This window comes from Cryptotermes secundus, unplaced genomic scaffold (assembly GCF_002891405.2).
Source record: "Cryptotermes secundus unplaced genomic scaffold, Csec_1.0 scaffold1920, whole genome shotgun sequence".
In the NCBI taxonomy this organism is placed as follows: Eukaryota; Metazoa; Arthropoda; class Insecta; order Blattodea; family Kalotermitidae; genus Cryptotermes; species Cryptotermes secundus.
In genome coordinates, this window is record NW_019733349.1 from 107284 (window position 1) to 131203 (window position 23920).

Sequence of the window (23920 nt, forward strand, 5' to 3'; positions counted from 1 at the left end):
AAATTGCTCAAGTATCCTCACGAGACCGAGTGGACCACGTTCCAGACCCACTAATTCTCAGAAAATCTGGTAGTGCCGGGAATCGAACCCGGGTCGTCTGGATCTGTAGGCGGGAACTCTGACCACTAGACCACAGAAGAGGTCAATTATTGTCTTTATATTACACTGAAATTCGATTTTAGTTTAAATAATTTCGTCTTCAGGGACTATTATCCATGAATTCATTCCTTTAAAGGAAGATCTGGCCGGCCACGGTAGCCGAGCGGTCTAAGGCATCCACTGTCTTCGCTCGCTCGGAAACCGGGATCGTGGGTTTGAATCCCACTCAGGGCATGGATGTTTGTGTGCGTTTTTCTGTGTTTGTGTAAAGGTAGAGGCCTTGGGACGAGCTGATCACCAGCCCCAGGAGTCCTACCCTATGTCTAAGATCTAGTAAAACCGAAGTGAAACGGAGAGTTTCAAGGAGGTAGGCATAGGCCCAAAACGAGGGCTGTAGCGCCAATGGAAAAAAGGAAGATCTAATTTACTCCGTTATTTAGTAATCCATTTCGAGTTTCACTCACCTCCAACACGAAGAAAAGTGCTGCCGCATTCATAAGAGAGAAGCCTGTTTAAGAGTGTGCCATTGTAGACCTGATTCAACTCGATCCGACCCGAGTGACTGACTGACAGACAAAACTTCAATCGATCGTTTGAAGTTAGTTCCCGAAACGAATTGTTGTTCTTCGTCAGAAAATGTCACACTAACGTTTTATATTAAAGCAACAGTGTCAGTATACCAGTAAACATAAGTACACCGACCGTTTCCCGAAGCATCTCTTGGCGGTCCTTATGAAAATAATTCATACATTAGATGCATTGCAAGGTATCATTTTGTATATGTCAAGAGCTACTGAATATGTATTATTTATCCATCAATCAAACACTAGCCTTGTACTTTTATTAATTCAATGACTAAGACGCGAAGTAGCCGAATAACTCAGTCGGTATAGCGACTGACTACGGAATGGACGACCGAGGGTGACGGAGTTCGAGTCTCTGTAGGGTCAAGAATTTTCTCTTCTATACGTCATCAGACCGGCTCTGGGGTCCACACAGCCTCCTATCCAATGGTTACCGGAGGCTCTTCCCCAGGGGGTAAAGCGACGGGGGCGTGAATCCAACCGGTCACCTCCAACTAGTGCCGAGGTCAAAAAATGTGGATCTATACATCCACTCTCCCATACGCCTTCATGGTGTAGGGCTTAATTAGTTAAGCACAGGGACAACTTTACCTTCTACCTTACTAAAATATGCGTAGTCACTGGCGGATATTTATGACAATAAGTTCGTCGTTTTATATTAATTTCTGAACCTTTCCTAGTCGAATCTCAGTAATAGTCCGTTTATATGCTTCAATTGTGTAGCTGCACCGAACAGACATTAAAGTTCAGACAGAAAGAGGAATATAGTGCCCTACCGGTACGTATTAAAATTCTGTATGTAGATTATCTGAAGACATAACTTTATTTCTGAAGCCTGAAGGCAAATTGCACACAGTAGTCGCGCGGCCTAAGGCATGAATTGTCTTCGCTCGCTCGAACGTTGGGATCGTGGGTCCGTAACCCATTCAAGGCATGGATATTAGATGTCTGTAGCAAATAAGCAATATATGAACACAGAAAATGAGAAGCAGAACAGTCACTCAAGAGTAAACTGGAGTTTACCTTCCAAATTTTATTATAAAATTAATCATTCTAACGGTATGAACGCTACGGAAGATAATATTGTTCAAATTAAAGTGTGATCTGATATTACGTATAAAATTACTTGCTTCATATACATATATTAAAACGTTGCTAAAAAGAAAGAAAAAATTAATTTGGACGACATATCATTACAATTGTAGATCAACCTAATATAGTACTAAAGTAAGGTCAAAACCACATGACCTAACTTATGCGAGAAGGTTCAGGTGCGCAGTCGCCCCATACTGTAGTCGCTGCTACCACCAGAAAATCATGTTCAACTCGTAGCGGTCACAATGTTTTACAGAGACATATCACAAAATATTTCATTTCCATTTCTATACAATTTTAATTTGTATGTTTTAATCTTTAGACTTTAATTTTTAAATTTTATTGTCTAAGTATTTTACATTTTAACTGAGATTCAACTTACGCATTTAAAAACTATCAGGAGCACAATAAGGATCCTTACTGAAGAATTAGATGCAAATAATCAGATGCAATTCAACAACTGAGACTGGACAATGATGACCCAGTATAAGGGTCGAAACATGTAGCGTCAATAAAAAAACTTGATACAATAGTGTCTACTTAGTTTTTACATATAGAATATTGTTGTGTAGACTGCCATACTTTTTTACATAATATATACCCTATAGTATTTTGTGCAAGACAGAAATGAAAAAGAAAAGAAAGAAAAGATAGAAGCGACTATGTAAATTCTATTATCTACTTGGCCTTCAGAAAATAATAGGTGCAAACAACAAATGAAGCCACATCAATTAAGACACTTTCGAATAATATTTTATAGACATAAATAATGTTAATTTACAATCATTATCTTGCGCAACAGCGCCCCTGTTAAGTGACAGATACGGATTACAATTGTCTCTCATCTAGAAGTATCGACGTAAAACTTCACACTGCTCCCATCGATGTTTCCTTACCGAGTAAAGTACTGCCTCTTATTTCTGACAATTTGCAATTCATCATAAACTAACGGCGTTACAATAAACCGCGCAACAGTTCCAAGGGCAAAACAAACAGCTCGTGGTTTTAGGGAAAGTTTAGCGGCTGCGTTGCAGAGATAAACCTAGATTTGTGCTCCTCGTTGGAGCCACGTGACTCTAAATACAAGTTAATAAGCAATCTAAGAAACAGCAGCATGACCGTTCCTATCCACTCAGCTTAGACAAACGAGTCTCTGTACTTTCGGAAGTTTACCGCCGGCGTCACACGGGACCGCCTGTGCGGACCAGCGCTTAGTCTACATTCAAAACTTTTCATCATCAATCAAAGTAGATTCACGTCTAAAGAATTGTACAGTAAAATTTAATTTTCGAAATCTACTGATATTTCAAAGGATTAAAAGGCCTCAGATCTAATATTATAGGTTAGTTTCCTAAACTGTGTTCCGCGGAACCCCGGGGATCAACGAACTGAAAATATAAGTTCAGCAAGAAAATTAAATTGAAAAATAAAAGTCATAATTTAAATATTATTAAAAGCTTCGCTTAAAATAATTTTCATTTTTGCGGATCTTTAGATTAGAAATTTCAGTTTCAAAGAAAGAAATTAATACCCTAAATTGTGTTTTTCCTTCAGAAGAAAAAGCTTTATCAAGACGTGCAATTCGTCAGCTGGTACCCTTCTCCAGCAAATAACTTCTGCGAAAATGAATTCTCGAATTATGCGTCAACAGAAACAAAATACAGAAAGAAGCATATAAAATTCTGTGCCAAATATGAGGATTAAACCTTCGAATATCACGCCACATATACGAAAAATCTGCGTAGAAAAAATTAGAAACCACTCTACTTATTTACATTGCAAATTAGTTTTGCGCTTCATTCTTCGCATGCATGAAATGAGGCTATTGTTTCTAAGTATATGCAATGAAATAATATTTGGTCTAATTTCCTTGACTAACATTTATTTATTATTTTCCTTACTCGCCTGTAGTCTCGATTTTCAGCTTCATATATACGAATTTTATTAAGGGTACGTAAATATTGTTCAAGCGCGAAAGAACTCCCTGGCAAAATTAAAGTTGGAAACAGTGATATAATCATTACATACTACTTTTCAATAGAACTCATTATTTCGTGCAACATTTATTTTTAAATATGTTCACGATTTTTTTATAAAATTATTTCATTTTAAATAACCATGAAATTGTCATAATAACCAAGTTTACTAAAATTACAAAATAAGAACGCATCTCCATTTTTAACATATTACATGTCCCAGGGCAATAACCTGTGCAACACAGCATTCTCTTCGTGCGGGATCATTCAAGGACACTACAGACATATAAAACAAGGTCAGCCGATAATACGTTACAGGTATTAATTAGTCCCTCATATATGCAATATAGGACCGCCTCTGTGACCTAGTGTTCAGAGTTCCTGGTTACAGATCCAGAGGTCCCGGGTCCGATTCCCTGCGCTACCAGATTTTCTGAGACGTAGTGGGTCTGGAACGGGGTCTACTCAGCCTCGTGAGGATAACTGAGGAGCTACTTGAATGGAAATAGCTGTTCTGGTTTAGAAAACCGAGATCAACGGCCGGTGGGATTCGTTGCATTGGCCACGCAACATCCTCTATCCACAAAAGTTTGCAATGCACAGATAGACGTATGACTATCTCCAAATTACCCTCTCTTCTTCAAAGAATAGACCGAGGACACTTGTTAACAAGGTGCTGAGAAGACTATTTGAGCCGAAGAGAGACCAAGTGATATGAGGTTGGGGAAAGCTGCATAATAAGGAGCTTCATAACTTGTGCTCCTCATTCATTCATCAATGGCTCTACAGCCTTTTGTTGGGCCTTGACCTCTTCTTTAATTTCGTATTATTTTTTTATACAGACGGTAGGACTCCTTGGACGATTGATCGGCCCGTCGCAAGACCTACCTACACACAGGACAACACAAACGAAAAATAAACGCACACACAGACATCTATGTCTTGCATGGGATTCGAACTCACGAGCCCAGTGTTTGAGCAGGAGAAGGTGATTCATGCCTTAGACCGCGCTGCCACTCTTACACTCATCACCAAGTATAAGTAGAACGATCAAGTCAATGAGAATAAAATGAGCAGGGAATGTAGCACACATCGAGGTAAAAAGGAGGAACCCATACAGGAAAACCAGAATGAACAAGACCACTGGGAAGAACTTGAAGTAGGTGGAATAATGGAGTTAAAATAGATTATAGAGTGATGGGATATGGTGGTACGGACTAGTTTCTTCTGGTTCAGTATAGGGGCCACTGGAGGGCACCTGCGAATAGGGTAATGAACCTTCAGGTTGCGTAGAATGTTCGGAAATTCTTCAGTGGCTGCAGAACTGTTGGCTTCACAAGAAGACTCAGCTCCATAGGGTTAGATCCGGAAAGGGTTAAGGCACAATCCCTATATATACCCGCGCGCTCGTAGAGCACCAGACCAAACCTATTCAGTTCAGTTATTCAGTATAGAAGGGGTGGGTTTCCCCATGCACCGCACTAATAGTCTATTTACGTCCCCCTTTTAATTTCTACTGTCGCCATACCCTACCGATACTGGTGTCCGCTATCTGCCCTTTCTGCCAGCGAGGTCGGCCCTCTACTGGCAGTGGTACCCGATAACTCTCCTCTCCGGTAGATGGGGAAGTTATCTGGTACTAATGCCAGTAGAGGACCGACCTCGCTGGCATTGGTACCCGATAACTTCCCCATCTACCGGAGGCATTGGAAACTACTTGGGCGGGAAAATTTTGCCCAATTTTGCTCAGAGGTCTCCTAGAGACATGATGATCTTTTACGTGCCGTAAATCTATGACACGGGACCCACGGCTTAAAGTTCTTCCCGTAGGACCTGTTCCCTGAATTTTTCCGCCCTTAAAAATTCCACGACCTCCGCCGGGTTTGAACCCGCGTAACTTGAGTCATGAGGTGGGAACGTTACCCCTAGACTAAGGAGGCAGCTAGACCAAACCTATGCGAGAAGTAGTCTAGCGCACCGTGAACAGCGAAACCTAACTTAATTGCTTTACTGGCGACAAACTGCAGCAGCAGCAGCACTCACATCCTAGTGTTGAATCACTTGCCAGTTGCATTATCTTCCCGTGTAAAATTCCATTCACAATCGACATATAATTATTGCAATGAGATGGAACACTGAAAGAAAAGTTGCCATAAACACTCTGAAATTTTACATTTGGGCTTGTAAATATCACATATAGAAAACTATATGTGGAAGGTGGAAAAAACAAAAGTAATGAAAATTTCGAGACAACCAACCNAAACATGGACACTTAGGGCAGTAGATCAGAAACCTCTGGAAAGTTTTGAAATGTGGTGTTGGAGAAGGATGGAGAAGATCAGTTGGACCGATTATGTGAGAAATGAAGAAGTGTTAATTAGAGTCAGTGAGCAGAGGAATATCCTACACGAAATAAGAAAACGGAAGGCTAATTGGATTGGTCATGTTTTACGCAGAAACTGCCTTCTAAAAGAAGTTATTGAAGGAAAGATAGAGGGGCGGATAGAAGTGACAAGAAGACGAGGAAGAAGACGTAAGAAGATGCTGGATGACCTTGGGGACAGAAGAGGATACTGCCATTTGAAGGAGAAAGCTCTAGATCGCATTAAGTGGAGGAATTGTTTTGGAAGAGACTGTGGACCTGTAGTCTTGACAGATTACTGATGATGATGATGATGATGATGATGATGATGATGATGATAGAAAACTAACATAGGTCTGCATTTTCGCAACGAGAGTCGTGAGACAGTAAAATATGATCATTAGTTCTAATAGAACTTTGAACCAAGTATGACTGCGCTCACGAGGACCAGGAGCATCTTAACAGACCAACGTACTGTGATTTCGGGTGAGGAAATTGGCATTACTTACATCTCTCCATTTCTACTGGAAACGTAACAGGTAACAGGTCCAAGGTCAGTAGATCGCAATTGGAAACTTAAAAAGTTCTTTAAAAAAGATCCTGACTCCTTCACATCCCAGTATTTTTTTTTTTTTTTGTTTCTTGATGTAGGGTGAGACTGAGTTCACTTGATACGTCTAGCACTGTTGGCCTACTGTACCAGCCCCGGATGTTAGATGATGATGAATGTGGAGCAGACGGTGGAACGAGAATTAGCATGGGAAACCAAAGTACTCCGAGAAAACCTGCCCCAGTGTCTATGTCCACCATAAACTCCACATAACTTGACCTGGACTCGACGGAGGACGGCGACTAACTGCTTGAGTTATTTTTCTTTATTGCTAGTGGGGTGGGACTAAGTCCCTTGTACTGCGGCCACTTCTGACCTATTTTACCAGCCCCAGATGATAGGTGAGGGTGATTGTGGAGCAATTGGTGGAATGAAGATTGGCAGGGGAAACCGAAGTATTCGGAGAAAACCTGCCCAAGGGCCACTTTGTCTACCACAAATCCCACTTGTGGAGACCCGGGTTCGAACCCGGGCCGCCGCGGTGGGAAGCCAGCAACTAACCGCTTGAGCTATGGCGCGGCCAACAGCCTGAGTTAAAGCACGGTCTTCCTTCTCTGTGGACCCATTTTTCTCCTCCACGTTCACAAATGACATTGCAAGCTACGTGGCCCAAAACTTTTGAAATATCCCTCATATTAATCGCTTAAATCAGTCCGATTTACCGGGTTTTCGGACTTCGTCCATCGTCCGGTATTCTAGAAGCAAGAAAACACAACGTTTCGGAAACTGGATCTATTTCCGTCCTCAGATGATAGCTAATCTCAATCACTGGTGGCCTAGTGATTGACCCAAAAGAGTGGGTATCTTGCCCCCTCACCTGGGGACGGAAACAGATCCTGTTTTCGTAACGTCGTGTTTTCTAATTTCTAGAATACCGGACGATGGGCCAAGTCAGAAACCCCATTAATTCTGAATGTTATACACCATCGTCAGAACCCTTTAGGATCTGCTTCTTCTGGTCAATGTTCCCACAGATTCATTTTTTATCTCTCAACTCATAAATATACTGATGGAATAGCAACCGGTACAAAATGGGGGGAGGGGTTGTGACAGACAAACAGACAGACAAGAAGTGGGTAGTCTCAGGTGAAGTGGTGAATCTTCAAATACTCACATAACACAGTTATTTCTGCTTTCCCTACGTACAGAAAACTCTATTAGAGAACAAGGGTTTTCATATGGGTGAAATATTCGCATACCTTGTTCTGTGTCAGCGTGTCATGAAAATCCAATTTCACGGAGATGATTCGTGACTTGAGCTCCACACATATCAACTATGAGTGCTCAAACACGTTGTCCTGGAAATGAATCAAGGCAAGTTGATTCAACCACTGCTTCAGTGTAAATCTTGTATGCACTTCTGACCTCGAGAATATTGAAAAAAAAAGTAGACGAAATTTCCAGTCAGAATATACCTTTTTAAGAATATGATCCTTTGACGTAAAGAAAGTCATCTCTGATATTTCTAGAAAGAAGTGCCACAAAATCGGAGTATTATTTATGCTCCTGTTGCTTTGCGACCTTAGAATAGATAGTCACTTAAGGGATGTTTTCATGTAGAATCTTTTTGGGGTTGGTACTTATAATAACTACTCTACAAACTGAAGTTCATAGTGAAACCTCCTTTGAAAAGGCGGAAATCGGTTATAAAATATTAGGATTCTAAGAAATGAAGATTGTCCCCTAGAGTTATGAAAGTGATGATGGTTTCGCACGTAAACCGCTGTTCCTTTGTCTAGATACAGTAACTCAATTGCGATTTCGCAGCAAAACCATTAATTTCGTACATCCGAGCACATATAAAATGTTACATATTTGTAAATATGAAATGACTGATTTGGCCGAATGTGATAGACATACATTGTTCTTAGACTTGAAAGGATTCTGACGATGGTGTATGCTGTACAGAACTATTAGGCTTATTTTGGACTCTGTCCATCGTCTGGTATATATAAGACAAAAACCACAACGTTTCGGAGACTGGATCTGTCTCCGTCCTCAGGTGGATGGGGCAGGATAGACCTAGTCAGTTGGGCCCGTTAGGTCCAGTTTATTTAAATTATTTCTTTTAAATTATTTAAATTATTTCTTATAAATTCTTTATTTTAAATGCTAAAACAACCCACACGATAGGCAGAGCACTACAAGCAAAACACAACACAGACCCATACGAGCAAAGTGGTATTTACAAATTAACTTGCCAAAGTTGCCATCAAGTATACATAGGCCAAACAGGAAGGAAATTATCAACACGATATAGCGAACACATAAGAAACATAAGATTGAATAGAGATGAATCTGCTTACGCTCAACATATACTAAACAATCGTCATCAATACGGACCAATATCAACGGTCATGGAAATCATCTAAAAAGTTAATAAGGGTAATATAATGAACACAAAAGATGAATTCCAAATATACTACTATAACAAACACAACAAATTGATAGATGAACAGAAACAAATAAGGGAAACAAACAATCAAAACAACACGTTTGACCTTATTATAAATCACTCGAACACACCCTCTTCAACGTCACAAACACAGTAAGAATATAATACGAGACACAGCACCATTCAAAACAGTACAAACGACACAGCACACACATGAACTACACTACTACTAATAAGGTAAGCCCTAACTAGACACGTTAATAAACCTAAAAGCATTATATATAACTATATAAGATAGAATAAAATAAAAAACTAATATAATAATATATTTACAGAACATAAACCCAAGAGAAATAAACGACATCTCCCACCATCAGCAGGAAAACAACATGACCCAATGTCGGCTCAAGATATTTTAATATAACTAATTTTTTACATGGAAATTTTAATACAATTTTAAATACATTAGGAGTCTACTGTATGGAAAAGTGAACAGAATATTGCGTGCAGTGGAAAACCCCAGTCAGAATATCCAGTAAATCTGCACTTCAAGAAGCGCCATTGTGAGTGCCTAAGACAACATCAAAACCAACCGTGATAACAAAATTTATATAGAGAACATTAGTCATATCTAAAGTGTATATTGTTAAAATATCTTATGTGACAGTGTTTCCTTAGCGTAGTGGTGCGCCTCCGAAGATGATCCTTTTGAATCGAAACATGTAAGGTGAATGAGGACTGAAGTGTTATAAACTCGTATGTCACACTGGACTGAACTTTTCATTATCTACTCTGTAATTAATAGTGTGACGGACCAAAATGAGACAAGTTAAACCTAATAGTTCTATATATTCTCTTATTTAAATACCTTGAGCTGAATTAATATTTCTCCATGCATTATTATTCTTAGTGGGATGAGGTTCAGTCCACTTGGTACTGCGGCCACTCCTGGCCTAATGTACCAGCCCCAGATGATAGATGATGGTGACTGTGGAGCAATTGGTGGAATGAAGATTGGGAGGGAAAATCAAAGTACTTGAAGAAAATCTGTTTAGGAGCCATTTTGTTCACCACAAATCCCACATGACCTGACCCGGGCTCGAACCTGGACCGCCACAGTGAGAAACCAGCGACTAACCTCTTGAGCTACGGCACGGCCTTCTCGTATGTAGCAGCTGCTTCAGATAATCGGATGAAAATTATGCCCCGTTATATTTCACACGTTTATTCGTTTATTTTAATATGCAGTACCGTTACCGAAGCCTGCAGCACTAAATGACTGCGAAGCGACAAGGGGGTCGCCACCTACTGCTACAGCATTTGCCTATATGAACTGGAGGAAACAACAACGATAAGTAGGTGTGTCCCATCCTGCTGTTCTGGTCGACTACGTCCCGCGTTACAGCAGTCAATCCCCCCCCCCACACACACACACACACACACACAAACTTGGTGCTTGTCCGGATGTCTGCCTGTCTCACGTTGGGTTTGAGAGAATAGCGCTAGAATATGGGGTAGCCTTCGTCCATGTTTACGTTTCTCATATCTCCCATTATTTCGCCCCCATTTTTCAGTAGTAAACCGTTTATACTCTCTCGTACTCTTTTGTATGTTTAAAAATGAAACGAGTGTTATGCCTTTCGAAGTTCCGCTTTGAACATGGGCAATATATACTAACACAATCCACGGAGCTGAGACCTAGAGAAGCCAATTTTTGTCGACTTACCCAAGAATTTCCCAACGGTTTTTTACCGTATTCGCAAGAGCCCGTCACTGGTCTCTATTCTGACTCCGATGAATCCAGTCCAAGCCCCCATCCTATTACTCTAAGATACAATTTAATATTATCGTCCCACCTACATCTGTATCTTCCTAACAGTCTCCTTGCTTCAGTTTTTTCTACGTACTGAAACCCTATATGCATTCCTCTGCCTTACCGTGCTTGCTACATGCCATGATCATCTTTATCATTCTCTACTTTATCATTCTAATTATAATGGGCGAAGAGCAGAAATTATGAAGCCCCCAGTGTTCTCCAGCCTCTTATTACTTCATCCCTCTTGGGTCCAAATACTCTCCTCACCCTTTTTCATAAATATCTTTAACTTACGTCCTTTTCTTAATGTCAGAGGCAAAGTTTCTCACCCATACAAAACTATAGGTAAAGTTACATTTATGTATATTTTAATTTTAAGTTTTCAGACAACAGGAAAGCTATATTGAAACCTATTTGGTCCTATGGTCTTCAACTCTGGGGATGTGCAAAGCCGTCGGCAGTCAATCTCATCCAGAGATTCCAATCAAAAACACTAAGGGAAATTGCAGACGCCCACGGTATGTGAGCAACCTTACACTCCATAACGACCTAAAGATACCCTTCGTCAAAAATGAAATGCTAAGAATGGCTGAAAAGTACAAAAACCAAATTGTAAACCATGACAACGAATTAAAAGAAGAGTTATATACCAACGATCCAGTGACAAGAAGACTGATAGCATCAGTCCCCCAAGATAGCAACAATCAATAAAATAGACTACATGTAGGAGAAACATCACTGGATGTTTCCCTTGCAAGTTAACCACCTACAACATATTTACGTAATACTCTGTAATGATGTAGATTGTAAAGAAGCATAATAATAAAAAAAGACAACACGCGAGAAGACAGAAGATACTAGACTGAATGGTAGTACGCTTTGCCCGAATTTATTCATCCCTCAATTATCTCACGAATTAAATTCTGATATGATAATATATTTCCAAATATTCAAACTTTCAAACACTCTCAAAAAATTATTAGCTATATATAGTATATGATTTTGTTCAGAATTCCAGTGACAAAACAGAGCTTCATGTGTAACATGAATCGTTCACAATCTAACTTTGAACCAGAAAAGAAAGATCAGCATAACCCAAGATGGCGGTGATGATTCATGTTTGCAACATATCTCACAAACTCTGTATGTTTTTTTTCTTTTGGAGCTGTATAATTTCAAATATTCATTACACTACATATACGATCTATCTATATCATTATCTACGATCATCTGAATTTGATTCTGGAAGTAAGAAGTTCAGGCTCACTATTATTAATGGCTATGATATTTTTATACCTATTATAAAATTTTCGATTGACTGAGTAGCGGGAATTCAAGCAGACAACTGCAGTATTCATTTATGTCTACAAGTGTATATGTTGACTAAACACTAAACTTTAATTTAAATTAAGGTAACAGAATTTCCTTCATACCATATTTTATGATTAAGTGGTCGTGATTTTCTTATTCTGGAATTAGGTTGAGATATACAAATAATTCTAACTCAGAATCAAGTTTGGTTTAAGTTATGTGAAACAAAGTGCATATCCCTCACGTAAAATCCTGAAAATCATTATCATTGAACTTACGGCACAATAGATCACTGTAGGTCGCGGTGCAAGGGCCAAGAAAGCCCTTCCCCTTATACATATCATTGAACTGCTTCTAAACTCTATAATTTGAATAGTTCAGCATTGCCTTCTGTGTCCTTTGTCAACGATTAAAGGCCTCATTGCACGTCGGATATTACAATCATTTTGAAAGATATATGGAACTTGCGTTAATAAACTCATAATATTCTTTGAACAATAGACTTTGAAAAATACATGTACGTAACTCCCTTATGTATAATGATGTTGCTATTGTTGAAGTCATAATTTACAACAATTATTCATGTAACCAGCTTGAAGAGTTTCCTGACTACACAGAGAATACAATTAAAGTAAACCACGCGAAGCAATGATAAATGTTCCCTTTGCGGTTCGCACAAGAAAACCCTTTCATCTACCATTCAGTTACACTCCCCCCCCCCACTCCTTGCGTTCTTAAACGTCAAAATTCCCTTCCACTTATCACAGTTTTCTAAAAGGAAATGAAACCGCTTTAAAGGTTGATGTCATGCAATTTTAAACATGCCATGACATCTACTGAGTGGTTTCTTTCAACAGACCAAAAAGACGAGACATTCCCCTTGTCCGGATAAAATAATACAAATAAACCAAAAATATATTTACTATAAGGCTTTAAAGGGATAAGGAGGGTAAATGTGAAAGAATTTTGCCATAGTCTGGCAAAATACCCTCTGTTTGTTCTCTGATTTTCATTCCCTGCGAGAGGTAATAGCTTTGGAACAGATCCAATCTGCTTCTATATACAAAAATTCCCTCAGCATATAACATTTCCTTTATACCCGAATTCTCACCAGCGTATACCAGACGAAAGGATATTACGCCTAGTAATTATGCAGCATTATTAGATAAGTGTCTGATTTTCTGTGTAATAAAGCGCGTAGGGCCACAGCTATTTTCTTTTGAAAGAGACAACGAAGCACAGCTATATTTCCTAATGAACCGCGATAATACACCAGTCTTGTATATTGATTGTTCTCTATAGAAATTTCGGTGGCTTCTCTTACTTCATTCACGAAACATTATTACTGCTTTTCTAGAACATGAGCCGACATGTTCCCAAAAGGCTTCACACATTAACTTTAGTATTTTGGGCCTATGAACAGGCGTGGACATATCTTCTGAGGGTACCGCTTCACTGGCTCTGTTGCTAGCACTTATTAAAATCTACATATACGTAATGTGTATACAGACTCATATAAACATAAACATTAGGCCTATTCACATAAACCCCATATGCGTGTCCTACAGTCTTTATGGATGTGAAACAGTATCTCATAGAGAGGAAGAAGGAAACTGGATAGTTTCGAGAGAAAAGTTCTGAGAATATTAGGATCCAAGAGAGAGACAGATACTGAGGGAATAGAAAAAAAATTGCATAATGAAGTGCTTCAATTTAAATGAGAGAATAGACGGTCGTCTTAAAAAATGACAACAGATAAGCTTCCAAAGATATTACTAAATTATAAACCCAGAGGACAGCGAGGAATGTAGCCAGGTGGGAGGAGACATTCTCTTGAATTAGGAAATAGGCCAATGATCTGTATACTCTTGAAGAAGAAAATAGATCTCCATAATTTGACGCTTCAATAACTATTTTTTTCCTTGGCACTACAGCCCCAGTGGGCCTAGGCCTACCTCCATGAACTTCTCTGTTCACTTCGGTTTTTCTAGATCTTACACAATCGGTAGGACTCCTTGGGCGGGTGATCAGCTCGTCGCAAGGTCTCTACCTGTACATAAACACAGAACAACGCACACACACAAGCTAAACATCCATGCCCTGGGTGGGATTCGAAGCCACGATCCCGGTTTCCAAGCGAGCGAAGACAGTACATGCTTTAGACCGCTCGGCTACCGTAATCGGCTAATAACTATTTTAGGGTGGCAAAAATCAAGACAAAATAGCCAGGTATGTAGCACGCACAGAAGCGATAAGAAATGCATAGAAAATTTTAGTTTTGAAATGTGAATATACGAGATCTCTTGAGAAACCTAAGCGTATTTGGGATTATAGTATTAAAATTAATCTTAAAAACAGATGTGAGCCTTTGAAATGGATTCGACTGGTTTCGAAAAGGGACAAATGGGGGTTCTTTGGCATGATAATGAAATTTCGGGTTTCATAAAAAGCGGTTATTTCATACTAGCTGAGAGACTATTAGCTTCTAACAATACCCTGTTCCACAGAGTTTGTCCTTATGTTACGCACAGATATGTCGACGTTTATTTTACGAAAGGAAGGACGACAATGTCCCATTGAACTGCAAAGCGGCTCTCTGTTTACGAAAAGGCGCAGAAGGGAATGACAATGTGAGATAAGAAGAGAATTGCCAGCACAGCACAATCTTGTTATCTAAGGCACATCAGAAGCGAATGTTGTCGAGTGAGAGCGGGTGTGTAATAATCCAATTCCGTTCCTTCAGTCACCTTGTACAAGTATTCAGACTGTAAGTACGAGGGAGGGTCAGTAAAGACGTAGATCAAAACAGCTGTAGTTTACGTAATAGGTTTTCCATGTGTATCACTAGGTAGCAGTACAGTCGAGCTTCATGCCAGTCTAGGTTGCAGACGCGCATGCGCATGTTCTGATACTAGTTTTAGTAATTAAATTGGCTACCGTGCTTGAGGTGTTTACTACGGAAGAGAAACGTCTTGTTATGCCTCTTTGTGGGAAAAAGGACTCAATGCAAAAGATATCCATAATAAAATTGTCCTCTTTAAGACCGGAAGTGTTTCTCGCGTAAAGCGGTTCAGAACTGAGTCCAGAAATTTTCTCAAGGTAGTTCGAAAATCGCAGAAGATGCCCGACCAGGTCGCCCTGTTGAGATTGCGATAGAAGCAAATTTGCAGGGGATGGAAGAGTTGATTCGCGCTGACAGGAGGATAACAATAGGCAGTGTAACAACTGCACTAGGGTGTTCCCATGGTTTAGCATACAGCATAATGCACGGTCCTTTGAAGTTTCGGAAAGTGTGCGCATGGTGGGTACCCAGAGAACTGAAGGGCCGAAAAAAGTGAACCGATAGGGTCTGTCCTTGCAACATCTCTAACAGTATGCAGATGAAGGAAAGGGTATGTTTAACAGGATTGTTACTGGAGACGAATCATGGGTGCATGAGTAGCAACCCGAATCAAAGCTTGTTTCAATGTAATCGAAACACCATAATTCACCTTCTAGTTCAAACAAAAAGTTTAAGGTTACACCATAAACTGAGAAGGTTATGTTTGCCGTGTTTTGGGATTCTCAGGGAGTTCTGTTAGCCCATTTTCAGAAGCGTGGTGAAAATGTTAATTCTGCATCGTACTGTAAAGTTCTGTTGAAATTTCGGGATTCAATTAGCAGAAAGCTTCCAGGCAAACTGGCAAGAGGGGTATTGCTTCATCATGACAATGCCAGACCCCATACTGGCCGAGCAACCAAGGACAGAATTAGAGAACTAGAATGGGAACTTCTTGAACATCCGTCTTACAGCCCGGACTTGGCCCCTAGTGACTTCCATTTGTTTGGTCCGCTAAAACACCTTGGTGACAAACGTTTCGCTGATGACGAAGAGGTTGAAACGAAGGTAGGGAAGTGACTGAGACAACAGTCAAAAGACTTCAGGGCTGCGGGTTTCGACGCACATATAAAGCGATGGGACAGGTGTATCAATATTGATGGAGGATATGCAGAAAAATAAATGTTTTTCCAAGTTAGAAAATAACATGTTTTACTTTTTATATTAATTTGTTATCTATTTACTGACTCTCCCTCGTACCATAAGGTCATAAAAGACATAATGAAAGCAATACTGGATCTTGTGCAACAGACAGGTCGAAACATATTTCTCGAATTTATAGATACTGAATTATTACCCTTGAACATGACGTTCAGAACGCGAACCACAATTTGTTCACCTGTCTTCAAATCAGACTGTGCAGATATTTCCTTCTCATGGTGACGGAGATAGAGCTAACCTGCGAAGCATAGAAGACCTACTCCCTAACCGAAATAATGGGCAATGTCACAGAAACGTCCTTACACCGCATTGCGTTAATCTTTTTGTATATTTTGATTTTTTTCAGTGCGTCTGGCCATTCCTGTAGCGTCACATATCTAGAGGAACGTGAACGTCATCTTCCCAAAACCGAAATAAATTTGATTCCTTAACAATAAATAAGTATAGGCCAACCTACACGTACTTATTTTTTGATAATTTTCAGGCATTTATTTTAAAACGGTGTGTTTTATTTTACAATGACATTTTGAGCAGATAAAATGAAGTGTGCTCTTATGTTAACATCACAGACGATAAATAACCTGTATAGCTGAAACGATTGTCTTAAGACTACAATATCTGGTTTTCTTTGGATGGTTGCTGACATTCTGCTTCTATTGTTTAGGGCGGAACGTATAAGAGAATTAATATCTATGTTGAGAAGGAAATAAGGAATAAATAAATTGAATTTTGCCGCTATATTTTTGGAGAAACTGAATAAGACCACGGAATTTATCAATCGGTATAACCGAAGCCTCGACCTACATTCAAACATAGGACAAATGGAATGTAAGTCAAGGACATTAACGCTTCAGTTAATTTGCGATTCCAAAATATTTCTCAGTTCGCTCTTAACTTCTTTAATTACAGTAGATAAGCCTATTGGTGAGGATGAGGTGGGCAGGGCATGTAGCACGAATGGTGGAGACGAGGAATGTGTATAGGATATTGTTGGGAAAGCCAGAAGGAAAGAAACCATTGGGAAGACCAAAGCGTTTGTGGGTGGACAATATTACGATGGATCTCAGAGAGATATGATGGGATGGTATTGATTGGATTGATCTGGCTCAGGATAGGGACCAGTGGAGGGCTCTTGTGAACACGGTAATGAGCCTTCAGGTTTCATAAAGTTTTGAGAAACAGTAGAGTCAATTTACCGACTACACAACACGTTTTTTATTATCACTACATGTTTCGACCTCAAGAGGTCATCCTCAGGTGTACGAACACGGCTGTATAATTACACGCGGTCACATTCGCTTTTTACTCATTCGACCCTGTATCTTATCCAGACTTAAGCCGTGTTCGTACACCTGAGGATGACCTCTTGAGGTCAAAACATGTAGTGATAATAAAAAACGTGTTGTGTAGTCGGTAAATTGACTCTACTATTGAAGAAACGATTAAAGTTTTGGGAAATACTTGAGTAGCTGCAGAATTGGCGGCTCCTCCAGAAGGGCTCAGCTCCATGAGTAAGTAAGTAAGTAAGTAAGATAAGCCTATAGGAAAAGCTCCTCCAAATAATAATTATTATGTAATCGTTGTAGTTGTGTTCCAATTAAATTGCGTGGCTTTCAACACTGCTCTATCGTTTAGTCCTACCAGTATTGACTATGGCCCCGTTGTCGTTTAAACGTATGTGCATTATAGGCATGCAAACAGACCTATAAAGGAGTTTGTCATTTACATTAAAATTAAATGCGAATAAGTTAAGGAATTCTAACCGGTCCCAATAATAGGCCTAAATCAATCATACAAAATTAACTCGATTCTGACAAGGTTAATATAACCACCGTAACATCCTGCAAGAGATGAGCTTCTCACGTAACTTCCAAGTGCATTATTTTGCTGCCCCGTTGTCGTACACAGAATCTGCTTTGATGTTCATTAACTGCACAGAAAATTCATGTTTACAAAAGTAGGTAATATGGTATATATCATACTGTAAAAAGTAGTTAATTTCTCTGTCATCTAATTTAAATATATTGTCACGTATAGGGTAGTAGGCGCGACGAAATTGACGGGTTCTAGTTCGGATGATTGGATTTACGAGCACTTGGTCACAAGTTCTCTTAATCACACTTAAATACAGCGCTATCGCTGATTTACACACACGTCCTCTCCTGGTACCACAACTGAAACGCAGGAACTATAACAGTCTCACTGACTCACACGCTCTAAGTATTATACACGAATGAATGATCACACATCAAGTTTTCAAAGGTCAACTTCTTATTCAGCTTACGCGACGAACTTTCCGTGGCTATCTTCCACCGAGAACTCAGAACTGAACTCGTAGCGCCTTTAGCCTTCACGATAATTCCTTTGCACGGACCCCACTGAAAACATCATCTCCCATTATTTTGGATGCATGTTTACAGTTGCTTTGTCAGGCAACAGAATTCCTATAGATCCATGCTTTTGCTCGGCACGGACACCATAGAAAACAGTTTCCCTTCTATTGTTGCCTGTATTCGTGTTTACAGAGCTGATTTCTGACAATGCGTTGATGAAATCCGTTATAATATATTTATTGGCAATTATTTATAATGAATATATCAATAATTTCTACCATAAAATATAAACATATGTGTGTCCTCGGTATCATTTTATACGAAAGGTCTATCATCAAGAAAACGTATACGTTCAGTTATAGCTTCAGGCTGAGTGAAATGCTAGGTTAGGGAGGAGGAGGGTGTGATAGTGCGCTGCCTTCCCAGAGCTATCATACGTGTACATCTCTGGAGATAGTGATACATGAATTAGGGAACTAGAGTGGAATAATGACAAGCGGGAGAAAACCAGAGAAGCTCCGAGATATACCTGATCCTGTCCACAAAGAATCTCCAGTAAAATCACATAGGACTGAACCCGAGTCTTCGTGGTCAGAGAACAGTAACTAATCTCCTGAGCTAGTATGGGTTATACCGAACGAATATCAACCAAAATTAAATTCCTCCAACTATTTCTCCGAGCACCACTTTCTAAAGCTTTTCATTAATTCCGGAAATGAAATATACGGACAGACGGACGGATATGACATATCCATCATGCACGCATTCTAACCACATAAGAAGTGTGCATATTTATACTTCTGTATAATGTGGACCTTTTCCGAATATTTTCAGGGAAATGTAACTCATTTACATGAGGTGAAGAAAGCTATCTGTGCCCGTGTGTAAAGGTCAGGTCATGAAGAGGTAGGACGAAACGCAGATGACAATAGATGAGGACAAGTAGCCCTGAGAGACGTACATACTCCGGCAACGTTATTGCAGGGGGAGAGGACCGCAACCCATAGTTGGACACGGAGAATTATTCTTTAGTTCTCTTATACCTGTAATTAATATTTCGTATTATTTGTCAAAACGTCACCTACGAGATCAAGAAAAAGCACTGTTACCGCGCCTTAATCTCAGCTGTTTCAAGGCAAGTACCTCTGATGATGGTTTATTTAAACCGAAAAATGTAAGGCAAGAATAATAAAAGTTATGTGACCTCTACTGCCGCATTGGACGGAAAATTCTATCAACTTTCCTATTATAATAATATTAAAGGAAGAAAGAAGAGATCGTAACATTATTTATATTGCGCCATATTATTTTTGAATAAGTTGGATTCCTTTCATTGTAACTCTAAATAATCCTATAATATTTTCTTTGGCTCTTTAACAATGCATAAAAACATACAACGTCGAATCAGATGCGGCTATGATCGTGAATATTGTGTAAGTAAATATTAAGAAAGGGTGGCGTGGCCTATTTGAAGGTACTATCCTGCAATATGAACAGGGAGACTTAAGGGAAAACACAAAATAATTAAAAGCAAGACAGCTGATTGCGTGGCCGGAACTCAGACCACGTAAAATACAAATACAAATCTACAGCGTTAACCTACACAGACCTCCAAGGCCTTTTCCAGAATATGTTGAGTACCTTCATTATTCTGAGTTTTTTGTACGGTATAATAACTGCGAACCTAGCTTATAACTGAAATTTAACATGTTTTTTAACTGGATTCAATTAAATGTTTAACTATAATTATGAAGGCCTCGCATATATGTACAAGAAAGACGTTTTAAAAATTCTTTGTCATGAAGGGAAGGATTTCATAATCATTTTGTGAGGGTGTCTGAGATGTTCCTATGTAATGGTATTGTTATACTGACTGGGATGTATTCTATTTATTCACTCCTGCAGGCGGTAAAGTATCTGGAACGCTATGAGACTATTTCATTACTCATACCTTCCAATTTGAACTTCACGAACAAACTTGCCTTCATCAGCCTTTCAGAAAAATTGTGGCTTATCAGAAGGGAAGCTCGCATCGTTTGGAATTGAAAATATATTCAGACTTTATTAAATAGCTTCGAATTCACCGTCGACAGATCTATAGGGCACCACAAGTGGTGCTATTCTGAGGTGGAATGGACCTCCGCCCGACCACAACGCTCGCAGTGTTGATAAAAATAACAGAGATTTGACTCTCGAACCACATACTGCATGTTCACGTTTATACTTGTCGACTCTGAAAATTGATGGTTTTAATGGAAAAGTTTGCACAGCGACAACACAACTGACTTGTATTTGGGAGTTATCCGGTTCGAACTCGGCCGAAGATAGTTTTCCTAAAGTGTTTCGTAGATTTCCTTAACCCTTCCGGATGGAACACTGAATAGAATTTTCATACGAGCCATTATCACCTGTTCAAATGATACCGCATATAATTAATTCGTTTAATTTAAAGCTAAGAACCTTCTCAGTTACTACACAGCTGTTACATAATTTAGAAACCAACACAGCTCAGCCCTTACCATTCAGTAGAGCCATATCCCTAAAATAAAATAGGAAAATCTCCCATTCATCTCCGGTTCACTGCCTGTGATAGGCTAAGTGCTACACAATATCGAATTCCGCTGTCGAATATATAGAAGCGTTCCTGTTTCGTGTTTGAGACGTCCTTTGATCTGACCTAAGCAAGAAGACCAGCTATTCAGACTGAGTTTTTTTTGTGTTTTTCCTCAGTTCTCAGACCTTAAAGCAGGTCATATCGCCTTGTTGCAGCCAAAAGAGCGCCTTTGACGAAGCCAACAACAGTCAGTAGATAACACTGGACCTTTACAATGTCAGACGTAAGATATGGAGTAATGCAAAATAATAGCCCTATATATATATAGGGCTATTATTTTGCATTACTCCATATCTTACGTCTGACATTGTAAAGGTCCAGTGTTATCTACTGACTGTTGTTGGCTTCGTCAAAGGCGCTCTTTTGGCTGCAAGAAGGCGATATGACCTGCTTTAAGGTCTGAGAACTGAGGAAAAACACAAAAAAAACTCAGTCTGAATAGCTGGTCTTCTTGCTTAGGTCAGATCAAAGGACGTCTCAAACACGAAACAGGAACGCTTCTATATATTCGACAGCGNTTCGAATAAAAGCCAAGTGTCAGCAAATTGACGTATAGATTTATATTACAGAATCTCCAATTTGATTTCGAATAACCCCAAGTCTCGTATCGGAAAAAGTAACGTCTGGTTTAATATGACATAACTTCAACATTATTTTTAATAACCCCAAGTCTTGCATAAAAAATGACACTTAACTTCATTCAACAGAATCTTCACTTCATTTTCGAGTAACCACGGGTTTTGCAGCGGAAACAATTGCCATCTAAATTCATACGACAGAATCTCCATCTTATTTTTGAACAACCTCAGGTCCTGTATTGAAAAAATTGACGACTAATTTCATACGACACTAGCTTAACTTCACTTTGTCGTAGTGTAATACCAAGTCCTGTAACAAGAACACTGATTTGTAGGTTCGTGCAACACAATATTTCCTGCGTCTTCAAATAATTTCACAGCATATGTTGAAAATATTGACACCTAATTTCATACTCTTTTACTCACCACTACGCTTTCTCGCAACCCCACTTCTTGTACCGGAAATAGGGACATATGAATTCGTACGACATACCACGTAATATCCACTTTGTTTTCAGAGACCGGAAACAAATTATCTCTGTCCGAACTACTGTCGGTTAATAGCGCGAAACAATTCATGTTCTCTATCTTTCCTATCGTCCATAATTCACAGAGACCATCATAAAAGAAGCAATATCCCCACAAGTTCCACTACAACTGTACTGTCGAAACATGGCATGACATTGATGAACATCAAGGCATAACAGTTAGAAAACGATTCTTCGTAACATATGTGCCGGCTATCAAAACTGAGAATTCCTCAGCCTCTCCAGGAAATAGGAAAGTATTTCATTTAGGCCTCATTCAAAAGGCTAAGTACTGTAAAAGTTCATAAACAACGGTTGAAGAAATAAGTATTTAAATTACACGTAAATGACTATAGATATAATTTCAACTCATAGAATAACGCAAATTATTTTTCAGAAGGTGAGAATCGTTCACCTTGTCAAGAAATTAACTTACGTTTATTGAATCCAAATTTTCATTATTCTTGCAAAGTTCACAAGAATCCATCGACGGATAATTTCATAAGTACAATTGTTGGCAACCTAGATAAAAATGTCTAAGTTGGTAAGACAGCAACTCATACTTAGTGTGTGTCCGAAAGTCAATACACTTACGTTAATGTGACTGTAGTGCCTGCAAATCATGCGTCTTTCACTTTGGCCCACAATTCATTACGCGTACTATGATACTAACGATTGTCATTGGAAACCCACAGCAAGTGTAGAACTTCAAACTACCTAACGTGATAGTGCGCCATTCAACGCTTTACTCACCGAGCAGCAGAGCGAGGCTGAGTAGTAGCACCTCAGGAACCATCCTGTCTGACTACCGCATGACTTCCGAACAGCCGCCTAGATCCACACTGACGACACACCAGCCCTCGCAATGTCACCGCGTACACAGACCAACCGCCCGAGGCGCATGCGTACCTCAATACCGTCACGGCGCTTTGGCGTCGTACCACTCCAGAGCGGTCGCAGGTTCATGTCTCGAGCATAACAGGAATGTGGCTTTACATTGGAGAAGGGTAAGTGGGTGATTACTCATGTAATAGTCATAGAGAACGCTGGCTTAATGGTAACGTCTGCTTTTCCGTGTTCTTGTTTAAACCCAGGTGACTAGGTAGGTAATTTAATGGCATTGTACCATGTTATGTAGCTTAGAGTCATGGCTTTAAGATGCATATGAAGAATGGTTGGAGATGGCGGAAGATAAGCGGTACTGATGTATTTGAAAACTGTCCCCCCACCCTTTTATTGTTCTTCGTGGGGTGAAACTGAGTCCATCTGGTACTGCGGCCACTACTGGTCGTGGTTGAGGTGAGCACTTTCCGAGGGACCCAAATGAGTAGGTGGCTTCCCCCGCTCAGCTGATGACGGAAACAGATCCAGTTTCAGAAACGCTGTGTTTTATAGTTTCTAGAATATCGGTCGATAGATACGGTCCAAAAATCTAGTAATTCTGAGTGTTTTACGCCGTTGTCAGAACCATTTAGAATGCACACATAAGTTTTTTTGGGATACATTCATATTCTACAGATTTATAAGTACGACCTCCTTGAAACATGTCACGCTGTCAGGTTTCAGAAAAGTTGAATTTTC

At 39.6% G+C, this 23920-nt stretch overlaps 1 protein-coding gene across 1 annotated transcript in view; it reads right to left on the reverse strand.

Annotated features, from left to right (window-relative positions):
• The window catches only part of LOC111868133, a gene marked incomplete at its 3' end in the record, with an annotated part of 128635 nt that extends 105446 nt beyond the window's left edge, over positions 1–23189 (reverse strand). Inside the window, exon 1 of the mRNA XM_023858541.2 lies at positions 23093–23189. Coding sequence (XP_023714309.1) covers positions 23093–23135 — 43 coding nt within the window. The remainder of the gene's footprint in view (positions 1–23092) is intronic.
• Between the last annotated feature and the right edge of the window lie 731 nt (positions 23190–23920).